The sequence below is a fragment of the Erythrolamprus reginae genome, chromosome 1 (assembly GCF_031021105.1).
Source record: "Erythrolamprus reginae isolate rEryReg1 chromosome 1, rEryReg1.hap1, whole genome shotgun sequence".
NCBI classification, from domain to species: Eukaryota; Metazoa; Chordata; class Lepidosauria; order Squamata; family Dipsadidae; genus Erythrolamprus; species Erythrolamprus reginae.
The window spans coordinates 17,970,678-17,983,250 of record NC_091950.1 but is presented as its reverse complement, the minus strand read 5'-3'; the positions used below and the strand labels follow the sequence as shown (position 1 = coordinate 17,983,250).

General features: G+C 44.2%; 1 protein-coding gene across 1 annotated transcript in view; it reads left to right on the top strand.

The window, feature by feature from the left end:
• CERS1 (ceramide synthase 1) overlaps positions 1–12,573 on the top strand; it is a 61,596-nt gene that overhangs the window by 31,891 nt on the left and 17,132 nt on the right. The window contains exons 2-4 of the mRNA XM_070745910.1: positions 5,707–5,866; positions 9,465–9,645; positions 11,339–11,500. Of these exons, the coding sequence (XP_070602011.1) occupies positions 5,707–5,866; positions 9,465–9,645; positions 11,339–11,500 (503 nt within the window). The remainder of the gene's footprint in view (positions 1–5,706; positions 5,867–9,464; positions 9,646–11,338; positions 11,501–12,573) is intronic.

The following is a 12,573-nucleotide window of genomic DNA, read 5'->3' as shown; positions in this document are numbered from 1 at the left end:
CCTTCCCTCTCTGTCCTTCTGTCCTATTATAGAAGATTGACCACAGAAAAAGACCTCATGGTCCATCTAGTCTGCCCTTATACTATTTCCTGTATTTTATCTCAGGATGGATATATGTTTATCCTAGGCATGTTTAAATCCAGTTCCTGTGGATTTACCAACCACGGCTGCTGGAAGTTTGTTCCAAGCATCTACTATTCTTTCAGTGAAATAATATTTTCTCACGTTGCTTCTGATCTTTTCCCCAACTAACCTCAGATTGTGCCCCCTTGTTCTTGTGTTCACTTTCCTATTAAAAACACTTCCCTCCTGAACCTTATTTATTATTATTATTATTATTATTATTATTATTATTATTATTATTATTATTAATTAGATTTGTATGCCGCCCCTCTCTGAAGACTTGGAGCGGCTCACAGCATGCAATATACAGAGTACAAATCCAATATTAAAACAGCATTTAAAACCCTTATAATAGAAAGCAATCATACAACCCACATAAACCATACATAAATCATAATAGCTGAGGGGTATATTAATTCCCCCAAACGTGGCAACATAGGTGGGTTTTCAGGAATTTACAAAAGGCAAGGAGGGTGGGGGCAATCCTGATTTCCGGGGAGAGTTGATTCCAGAGGGCCGGGGCCGCCACAGAGAAGGCTCTTCCCCTGGGTCCCTCCAGATGGCATTGCTTAGTCAACGGGACCCAAAGAAGGCCGACTCTGTGGGACCTAATCGGTCGCTGGGATTTGTGCGGCAGAAGGCAGTCCCGGAGGTGGCCTTTAACCCTTTAACATATTTAAATGTTTCGATCATGTCCCCCCTTTTCCTTCTGTCCTCCAGACTATACAGATTGAGTTCATGAAGTCTTTCCTGATACGTTTTATGCTTAAGACCTTCCACCATTTTTGTAGCCCGTCTTTGGACCCCTTCAATTTTATCAATATCTTTTTCTATCCTTTTTATCACTTTCTTTATACTTTGTTATTTTAATACAGACTATAATTCTATACTTGTATGACAAATATAATAAATAAAATAAGTAAAGTTTAGATAGATTTTTTGGTCCAAAAGCATTTTATTAAAATAAATGTAATAAAAAAATTAAAAAGCGTCAATTTTTATCCACCCTAGCAGAGGAGCAATTCTGGTTCAGATCCATGGCAGCCTGTGGGCATGCTAGCAAAATCTGAATGAAACTTAGCTCGGAATTGCCATGACCTCAGCCCAGGTTGTGGTCATCGCTGTGCTTAGCAGCTGGGATCTTAATATAGCCTTGCAAGAGGGAGCCAGGCTGGGAAGTCACTTGGGCTGCTGTTTTTAAATTTCCTGCTCCTCAGATTTCACTCTTAGCTACCAGCCCTGTAAACATTTTCATTTTGTTTCAGGAGATGAGTTTACAAGAAAGAAGAACTAAGAAGAACTAGGGTTGATATTCCTGGAGGGGTCTGTAATATGGTAAATGATTTAGCGTTACTAGATAAATGGTCAAAGCAATGGAAACTGCAGTTTAATGTTTCCAAATGTAAAATAATGCACTTGGGGAAAAGGAATCCTCAATCTGAGTATTGTATTGGCAGTTCTGTTAGCAAAAACTTCAGAAGAGAAGGATTTAGGGGTAGTGATTTCTGACAGTCTCAAAATGGGTGAGCAGTGTGGTCGGGCTGTAGGAAAGGCAAGTAGGATGCTTGGCTGCATAGCTAGAGGTATAACAAGCAGGAAGAGGGAGATTGTGATCCCCTTATATAGAGCGCTGGTGAGACCACATTTGGAGTACTGTGTTCAGTTCTGGAGACCTCACCTACAAAAAGATATTGACAAAATTGAACGGGTCCAAAGACGGGCTACAAGAATGGTGGAAGGTCTTAAGCATAAAACGTATCAGGAAAGACTTCATGAACTCAATCTGTATAGTCTGGAAGACAGAAGGAAAAGGGGGGACATGATCGAAACATTTAAATATGTTAAAGGGTTAAATAGGGTTCAGAAGGGAAGTATTTTTAACAGGAAAGTGAACACAAGAACAAGGGGACACAATCTGAAGTTAGTTGGGGGAAAGATCAAAGGCAACATGAGAAAGTATTATTTTACTGAAAGAGTAGTAGATCCTTGGAACAAACTTCCAGCAGACGTGGTTGGTAAATCCACAGTAACCGAATTTAAACATGCCTGGGATAAACATATATCCATTGTAAGATGAAATACAGGAAATAGTAAAAGGGCAGACTAGATGGACCATGGGGTCTTTTTCTGCCGTCAGTCTTCTATGTTTCTATGTTTCTAAGATGTTGCAATGAACTGGAATCAGGGATCAAAATGAACCCAAAAGGCTTATTATCATCCTTAGGCAGGCAAAAGTGATGGGATTGTTCATCTAGTAGGCTGAGATAATGGGCATCAAACTTATTTATTTATTTATTAGATTTGTATGCTGCCCCTCTCCGCAGACTCGGGGCAGCTAACCACAATAAAAAGACAACGTAAACAAATCTAATATTAAAAAACCTAAAAACCCCAATTTAAGGAACCAATCATACATACAAACATACCATGCATAAATTTTATAAGCCTAGGGGGAAGGGAATATTTCAATTCCCCCATGCCTGACGACAGAGGTGGGTTTTTAAGAGCTTACGAAAGGCAAGGAGGGTGGGGGCAACTCTGATATCTGGGGGGAGTTGGTTCCATAGGGTCGGGGCCGCCACAGAGAAGGCTCTTCCCCTGGGTCCCGCCAAAACGACATTGTTTAGTCGACGGGACCCCGAGAAGGCCAACTCTGTGGGACCTAACTGGTAGCTGGGATTCGTGCAGCAGAAGGCGGTCCTGGAGATATTCTGGTCCGATGCCATGAAGGGCTTTATAGGTCATAACCAACACTTTGAATTGTGACCAGAAACCGATCGGCAACCAGTGCAGACTGCAGAGAGTTGGAGTAACATGGGCATATTTAGGAAAGCCCATGATAGCTCTCGCAGCTGCATTCTGCACGATCTGGAGTTTATGATATAAAAGAGAGTCCAGTAGCTCCTATTAAGCCCTGGATTCTGCAAACAGGATTGGAACTGTATTCCAGTAACAGGATTTTGGAATACTGCGTTCAGTTTTGGTCGCCACAATGCAAAAAGGATATTGAGACTCTAGAAAAAGTGCAGAGAAGAGCGACAAAGATGATTAGGAGACTGGAGGCTAAAACATAGGAAGAACGGTTGCAAGATCTGGGTATGTCTCGTTTAATACAAACCCAATTAAATAAATAAATATGTCTAGTTTAATGAAAAGAAGGACCAGAGGAGACCTGATAGCAGTCTTCCAATATCTCAGGGGTTGCCACAAAGAAGAGGGAGTCCTGAAGCTCATAGGTAAGAAAGTGAGGACAAATCAAGGGAAATATTTCTTCACCCAGAGGGTCGTTGGTTTATGGAATTCACTTCCAGAAGAGGTCGTGACAGCTGTCAGTCTGGATAGCCTCAAGGCAGGATTAGACGGATTCATGGATGCCAAGTGTATCGGTGGTTATTGAAATGGATGTCCATGTGCTGCCTCTATGTTGGTAGCGGCAGGCAGGGTTCCCTTGGGTCCCATTTGTTGGGGGTCCAGGGAAAGGGAGGGTCTTGCCTTATCTTTCTGCTCGAGATCCCCATGGACAATTGGTGGGCCTTTGTGTGACACAGAACGCTGGACTCGATGGGCTTTGGCCCAATTCAGCCTGGCTCTTCTTATGTTCTTATGTTTTCACAGTTGAGTGATTAAGTCTGCCTTCTCATTAGCTGCACACCCAGAAGCTTAATGCCACTAACCACCTGCACAGGTGAATCATTAATGCACAGAGGTGTGTGGCTGCACCTGCCTTTTCTAAAATCAACCATGATCTCTTTCATTTTTCAACATTTCAAAACAAGACTTTGTATTACACTGGTTCACCAAACCCTCTTATCTTCTTACAGTAGGCACCCTCGTTGTCATTCAGAATAAGGCCCACTACTGTTGTATCATCCACATACTTCACAGTATGGTTGGTGGCAAACCAATATGACCCCAGGATTCTGCAACCGTCATAAATGTGAGTCGGTTGCCAAACATTTGACTTTGGATCATGTAACCATAGGGATGCTGCAAATGGTGATAAGTGTGAAAAATGGACATGTCACCTTTTTCAGTGCCATTGTAACTTCGAATGGTCACTAAATGAATGGTTGTAACTTGAGGACAACCTATACCAGGGGTAGGCAAAGTTGGCTCTTCTATGACATGTGGACTTCAACTCCCAGAATTCCTGAGCTAGCATGATTGGCTCAGGAATTCTGGGAGTTGAAGTCCATAGAACCATGGTCACGTGATCAAAACAACCAGGATGTCTTTATGAAGGTTGGCATGTCCCGTGATCATGTGATCACCTTCTGACCAAGCAAAACCAGTGGGAATGCCATATTCCCTTAACAACCGTGTTACTAGCTGTAGGAATTCATTGAACAACTGTGGCAAGGAAAATAAAATGGGGCAAAACTCACTTAGTAACTGTTGTGAGTGGCCCACGACCGGCTCATCTGGTTACGGATTTTGAGGACCAGGAGACGGAGTAGTACTGGCATGGCAGGCCAGTGTCCTCGCCATCTGATTCTGAGAGTGAGGTTGAGGAAGAGTTAGGGACCAAGGAACCACCAGAGTCTGTAGAACCTTCAGCTAGGGTATTGTCTGAGCCAAAGGACAATGGGGACCTTGAGGATCAGGACCCCTTGTCAGATGCAAGAGTAAGGAGAATGAGATCCAGGCATGAATATCTCTCTAGAAGGGGTTCTTGGTGGTGATTAGATCTATGGGACACTTAGCCACACCTTGGCAGCAGTGTTCCCTCTAATTTTTTTGGGGGGTGGGCGGAAAAGTATAGTGTCTGAGTGGCAGTCCCTTTGGGACTGGGCAGCACAGAAATAATAAATAAACAAACAAACAAACAAACAAACAAATAAATAAATAAATAAAAAACCCACCCTGTTTTGCCTCAGAGAATTTCAAAATAAAATACTGTACTGTGTGTCTATAACAGTGAGCTCATAATAGGGCAACTCTATCAATATCAAAATACCACTTAAATAGTTGAGCTAGTTTCAAACTAGGTTTTGATTTTCTTTCTCTCTTCCTTACTCCCATTCTTTTTCTTTCTCTTTTCCTTCCTCTCTTTTTTCTATCTGTTTCTCTCTCTTCCTCTCTCTCTCCTTCCCTCTCACTCTTTCCCTCTCGGCTTCTGGGCAGGTTTGGAAAACTCTGAGTTGATGATGATTTTTAAGTGAGCGGTTGCTCACTGCTCAGATTAGAGGGAACTATGTCTGTGAGTGTGGTTAAACTATCAGATGCACCTCAGTAGTGGAAATTTATGACTCTAGCTGGCAGGCGTCCCTGATTGGGGTGGCATAAAATCCCATGCATTCATCATTTCATTGTAGAAATTGCTTGACCACTAGACCCTGCTTATTGAGCCTTTGGAAACGGCGTGTGTGAGTCTTTATTTCTGGTAATTGATCCGGCCAGAGAGAACAGTAACTGTCTTGCTTAGCGACATAAATTTTGGGCTCGGTTGTGACCATAAGTCGAGGACTCCCCGTATCCAGAGGTAACACTCAGGTGAGAGCCAATAGAAGTTGGCCCCTGTTGTAAATGAAGAGTTGAAGATCGGCGATCAAGCGGTCCAACTGATCTTTTTCTCTCTTTTAGCCCTTCGCTGAGTGGTGTCAGTTACCTCCCAAGGATGCTGCTAAGATGCCTGAAAGTGCCTGGAAACTCTCTTTCTACTGCATCTCCTGGCTCTACGGCTCTTACTTGCTCTTCTTTGCTGGATACCCCTTTTTCCATGATCCACCTTCTGTCTTTTATGGTATGGTAAGCATTGTGGCCATAGTGGGGGTGAGAAAGGTGGGAGAGCTTTTATTTAGAGTAGCGGTGTCTAACCTAGGCCAATTTTAAGACTTGTGGACTTTGATTTCCAGAATTCCTCAGCCAGCATAGCTGGCTGTGGAATTCTGGGAGTCAAAGTCCACAAATAGTTTGGCTGGGGAATTCTGGGAGTCGAAGTCCACAAATAGCCCGGCTGGGGAATTCTGGGAGTGGAAGTCCACAAATAGCCCGGCTGGGGAATTCTGGGAGTGGAAGTCCACAAATAGCCCGGCTGGGGAATTCTGGGAGTCGAAGTCCACAAATAGCCCGGCTGGGGAATTCTGGGAGTCGAAGTCCACAAATAGCCCGGCTGGGGAATTCTGGGAGTGGAAGTCCATAAATAACTTGGCTTGGAAATTCTGGGAGTCGAAGTCCACAAATAACCTGGCTGGGGAATTCTGGGAGTCGAAGTCCACAAATAACCTGGCTGGGGAATTCTGGGAGTCGAAGTCCACAAATAGCCCGGCTGGGGAATTCTGGGAGTTGAAGTCCACAAATAACCTGGCTGGGGAATTCTGGGAGTCGAAGTCCACAAATAACCTGGCTGGGGAATTCTGGGAGTCGAAGTCCACAAATAACCTGGCTGGGGAATTCTGGGAGTCAAAGTCCACAAATAACCTGGCTGGGGAATTCTGGGAGTTGAAGTCCACAAATAACCTGGCTGGGGAATTCTGGGAGTCGAAGTCCACAAATCTTAAAAGTTCCAAGATTGGACACCTCTGCCTCTGCAGTTAGAAAGGAATCCTCATATAATGTAATCCAGGAATCTGGTAGGAGTCCTACGATGGTTTTGCTAAAAGCCAACACTTGCTTTTGATTTTTGGCAAAACCGTGCTGAAATTACTGAATTAAAATAGTTATTTTAATTCATTACCCAAAGAAACTTGTAATAACAAGCTTAGGGAGGCATTAATGGACTAAGCAGTTGGTCGTAAGTCGAGAACTGATATATAATGGAACCTCTGGTCACAAACGCTTCTGACCACAACCGAATCAGGCTCCGATCAAAAAATTCACAATTTTTTTTCCCTGCAGCCGATTTGCCTTTTCGTGCCATTTTTTTTCTAAGCGCCATATTTCCAAAATTACCATATTTTTCAGAGTAGTGTTCCCTCAATTTCCGCGGGGGATGCGTTCCAAGATTGCCCGCGAAAGTTGAATTTCCGCGAAGTAGAGATGCGGAAATAAATGCACTATTTTTGGCTATGAACAGTATCACAAGCCTTCCCTTAACACTTTAAACCCCTAAATAGCAATTTCCCATTCCCTTAGCAACCATTTACTCACCATGTTTATTTATTAAAGTTTATTTTAAAAATATTCATTAAAGGTGGATGAAAGTTTGGCGATGACATATGACGTCCTCGGGCTGGAAAAACTGTGGTATAGGGGGGAAAAACCACAAAGTATTTTTTAATTAATATTTTTGAAAAACGGTGGTACAGTAGTCCCTTGCTATACCGCGCTTCACCTACTGCGGCTTCACTTCATCGCGGGTTTCTGAGGAAGTTGATTGGCAGATTTAAACAGCCCGCCAAACTCAATCGGCAGGTTTTTCAAAAAAAAAAAAAAATCTAAAATTGTAAATACTGTATTTAAATACTGTATCTAAAATAAATACTGTGTGGGAAGGGTTTATAAACACTTAAAACAATGAAAACTTACCAAACAATTACAATATAAATACTTAAATAAGTACTATCAGTCGATAAATTCCCCATCGCGGATTTCACCTCTCGCGGCCAGGTCTGGAACGTAACACCAGCGATAGGTGAGGGACTACTGTATAGACTTTTCGCGAAGTTCGAACCCGCAAAAATCGAGGGAACACTGTATAAAATGCACCGGAGTATAAGACGCACCTTAATTTTAGGGTAGGAAAATAGGGGAAGAAAATCTACCTAACAGGTATTCATCTGGCTAGCATCCTTCGTCTGTTCAGTTTCAGCACATTATTTTATCCCCTGGTTAGGGCTGGGGAAAAAATATTTTTCGGAGGGAGTGGCAATGGAAACAAACTTGCAAAGAGTTAAAGCTGGAAAAAAAACCTTCTTCTGAGTAGGAAGCCGGGAAGATTGTTAGCACTTAGGGCTCGAAATAAAAGCTTTGAAAACGTCACATTCGGTGTATAAGAAGCACCCAAATTTTCAGCCTCTTTTAGGGAGGGGATACTCCTCCCTACTTATACAGGTAGTCCCCGACTTATGACGGGGATCCGTTCCCACGGCCCATCGTAAGCCGAGTTTGGCATAAGTCGGAACCAGCAGCTGGTCCTTCTCGGTGCTGCGTTGCTACAACCTCTGAGGCTGCCGCCGCCACCGCCTCCTCTGTTCGGGTGAGGGGATCTCTGTGGTGGGCAGCCTCGGAGGCTGCAGCAACGCAGCACAGAGAAGGACCGGCTGTTGGTCCATTGAAGCCGCCGCCGCCGTCTCTGCCTCCGTTTGGGCGAGGCGATCTCCGCGGAGTCTCCGAAGCTGCCGCCCACCGCAGAGATCCCTTCGCCCGAATGGAGGCGGCGGTGGCGGTTTCAAAGCTGTCTCTGGGTCGTCGTAACGACGAAGTGTCGTACGTCGGGGAAGACATAACCCGGGGATTACCTGTACTCCGAAAAATATGGTAAGTTCGGATCATGACCAAATTGGTTTGTGACCAAAGTTATGGAATTAATGATGGTTGTGATCAGAAGTTCTAATATACCTACTTTTGCAAAGTCCTGATCAAAGCAATTGTATTGACAGGAAACTTTGCTGTATAACAGTATAACACGGCTCATGCCTAATGAGTCAGCTCCTTGATCTTTGTTGTTGTGTCATTCTGAGTACAGTGGTACCTCTACCTAAGAACGCCTCTACTTACGAACTTTTCTAGATAAGAACCGGGTTTTCAAGATTTTTTTGCCTCTTCTTAAGAACCATTTTCCACTTACAAACCCGAGCCGTCGAAACTGTAACCGGAAAAGACAGGGAGAAGCCTCTGTGGGGCCTCTCTAGGAATCTCCTGGGAGGAAACAGGGCTGGAAAAGGTGGGGAGAAGCCTCTGTGGGGTCTCTCTAGGAATCTCCTGGGAGGAAACAGGGCTGGAAAAGGCATGGAGAAGCCTCTGTGGGGCTCTGTAGGAATCTCCTGGGAGGAAACATGGCTGGAAAAGGCAGGGAGAAGCCTCTGTGGGGCTGTTTAGGAATCTCCTTGGAGGAAACAGGGCTGGAAAAGGCAGGGAGAAGCCTCCATGGGGCCTTTCTAGAAATCTCCTGGGAGGAAACAGGGCCGGAAAAGGCAGGGGGAAGCCTCCGTGGGGCCTCTATAGGAATCTCTTGGGAGGAAACAGGGCCTCCACCCTCCCTGTGGTTTCCCCAATTGCACTCATTATTTGCTTTTACATTGATTCCTATGGGAAAAATGGCTTCTTTTTACAAACTTTTCTACTTAAGAACCTGGTCACCGAACGAATTAAGTTCGTAAGTAGAGGTACCACTGTATTTGGGATGCTGAAGCTGTGTGTTGAGCTCACCTTCTCTTCTTCTTCTGCCTGGCTCTTTCCAGATTGGGAAAAGGGGATGCAGGTGCCAGTGGATATTGCGGTGGCCTACCTAATACAAAGCAGCTTCTATGCCCATTCTATCTATGCCACCCTTTACATGGACGCCTGGCGCAAGGACTCGGTCGTCATGCTCATTCACCACGTGGTCACTCTGACCCTCATTGTCTTCTCCTATGTTTTCAGGTAATTCTCAAGGCTTCGTCCGGTCGCGCCATTGGCTGCTCTGCTGTCAGCCGACTGTCCTCATTGGCTGAGTTTCTGTGATGTTCACAGAGTTGAGCCCCAGATTTTACCAACATATAAACCAGTTGGCAAGCATCCAGATTTTAATACGTAACCATGGCAGTATTGGGTTGCTTAATAAAAATGAACGGGTCCAAAGACGGGCTACAAAACTGGTGGAAGGTCTTAAGCATAAAACTTATCAGGAAAGACTTCATGAACTCCAGCTGTATAGTCTGGAGCAGTGTTTCCCAACCTTGGCAACTTGAAGATACTGGGACTTCAATTCCCAGAATTCCCCAGCCAGCAAATGCTGGCTGGGGAATTCTGGGAGTTGAAGTCCCAGATATCTTCAAGTTGCCAAGGTTGGGAAACACTGGTCTGGAGGACAGAAGGAAAGGGGGGGGGGCATGATCGAAACATTTAAATATGTTAAAGGGTTAAATAATGTTCAGGAGGGAAGTGTTTTTAATAGGAAAGTGAACACAAGAACAAGGGGGCATGTTTCTATAACAGAATGCGGCCGCGAGAGCAATCTTGGGCATTCCCAGATATGCCCATGTTTCGTCAACACTCTGCGGCCTGCACTGGCTGCCGATCAGTTTCCTGTCACAATTCAAAGTGTTGGTTATGACCTATAAAGTCCTACATGGCATCGGATCAGAATACCTCCGGGACCGCCTGCTGCCGCACGAACCCCAGCAACCAGTTAGGTCCAATAGAGTTGGCCTTCTCTGGGTCCCATCGACTAAACAATGCCGTCTGGCGGGACCCAGGGGAAGAGCCTTCTCTGTGGCGGCCCCTCCTCGCCTTCCGTAAACTTTTGAAAACACATCTATGTCGATAGACATGGAGGAATTGATATATCCTTAGCTGTCTCGACTTTATGTATGGTGTGTTTTGGTTGTATGATTGTTTTTAATAGGGGTTTTAAAATCTGTTTTAATATTGGATTTCTGTTTGATGTTTTTTACTTGTGAGCCGCTCCGAGTCCTCGGAGAGGGGGGGCACACAAATCTAATAAATTCTTCTTCTTCTTCCTTCTTCCCTGCACTTTTTCTAGAGTCTCAACATCCTTTTTTGCATTGTGGATGCAAAATTGCACTCTACAAATAAGTTTGTAGTTCATAGGATATCAGGTGAATTGTCCATGTGTGATAGCAGCGGCATTTCTATAGGGCTGTGAAGGCAAACCTGTAGCCCGTGTGCCGTGCAGAGCCTTCTCTGCAGTCATGTGAGCCATCACCCAGCTCAGCTCTACCACGCCTGCGCACAGGAGGGAAGTGTTTTTAATAGGAAAGTGAACACAAGAACAAGGGGGCACAATCTGAGGTTAGTTGGGGGGAAAGATCAGAAGCAACCTGAGAAAATATTATTTTACTGAAACAGTAGTAGATGCTTGGAACAAATTTGCAGCAGACGTGGTTGGTAAATCCACAATAACTGAATTTAAACATGCCTGGGATAAACATATATCCATCCTGGGATAAAATACAGGAAATAGTATTAAGGGCAGACTAAATGGACCATGAGGTCTTTTTCTGTGGTCAATTTTCTATGTTTCTATGACAGGCCTCTCGCATTTGCGGCCTGCTGAATTGAAAAGCTTGGACCTTTTCCTTGGATAATAACGGCCCTTCTCTCTTCCTCACAGATACCACAACATAGGCATTCTTGTGCTCTTCCTTCATGACTTGAATGACATCCAGCTGGAGTTTACCAAACTCAACGTTTACTTCAAGTACCGGGGTGGTGTTTACCGCCGTTTAAACGACGGCATTTCTAACGCCGGCTTCGTCTCCTTCAGCATTTGTTGGTGAGTCTGGTCCTCAGATCAAACGGGACCCAGCCTATTATTTTATTATTTATTTATTTATTTATTTTATTATTATTTATTCATTTGTCCAATACACAAATACATAGGAAGAAAAATAGACACGTGATAATATAAAAGAGGGTGAAAGTGAACTTAGAGGAGAGGATATATGAAAGAAAGAGAATATATAAGATAGGTTAAAGAAAGGAAAGACAATTGGACAGGGGACGAAAGGCACACCAGTGCACTTATGTACGCCCCTTACTGGCCTCTTAGGAACCTGGAGAGGTCAATCGTGGGGAGTCTAAAGGAGAAATGTTGGGGGTCAGGGGTTGACACGATTGAGTCCGGCAATGAGTTCCACGCTTCGACAACTCGATTGTTGAAATCATATTTTTTACAGTCAAGTTTGGAGCGGTTCGTATTAAGTTTGAATCTGTTGCATGCTCTTGTGTTGTTGCGGTTGAAGCTGAAGTAGTCATTGACTTGTAGGACGTTGCAGCATATGATCTTGTGGGCAATACTCAAATCGCATTTTAGGCGCCGTAGTTCTAGGCTTTCTAGGCCCAGGATAGATAGTCTATTTTCGTAGGATATTCTGTTTCGAGTGGAGGAGTGAAGGGCTCTTCTGGTGAAATATCTTTGGACATTTTCAAGGGTGTTGATGTCTGAGATGTGGTATGGGTTCCAGACAGATGAGCAGTAGTCTAGGATGGGTCTGGCAAAAGTTTTGTAGGCTCTTGTGAGTAGAGTGAGGTTGCCTGAGCAGAAGCTGCGTAGGATCAGGTTAACAACTCTAGAGGCTTTTTTGGCGATATTGGGGCAGTGGGCTTTAGCACTTAGGTCTTTCGATATTAGTATTCCAAGATCTTTTACAGAATGTGGGTTAGCAGTGAGAGGTTGTTTATTCAGTTCGTATGTGCGGTTAGGATTCTTTTTGCCAATGTGGAGGGTAGAGCATTTGTTGGTTGATATTTGAAGTTGCCAGGTGTTGGACCAGTCTGAGACAAAGTCCAGGTCTTTTTGGAGGGTGAGTGTGTTATCAGTGGTGTTGAAAAGTTTCACATCATCAG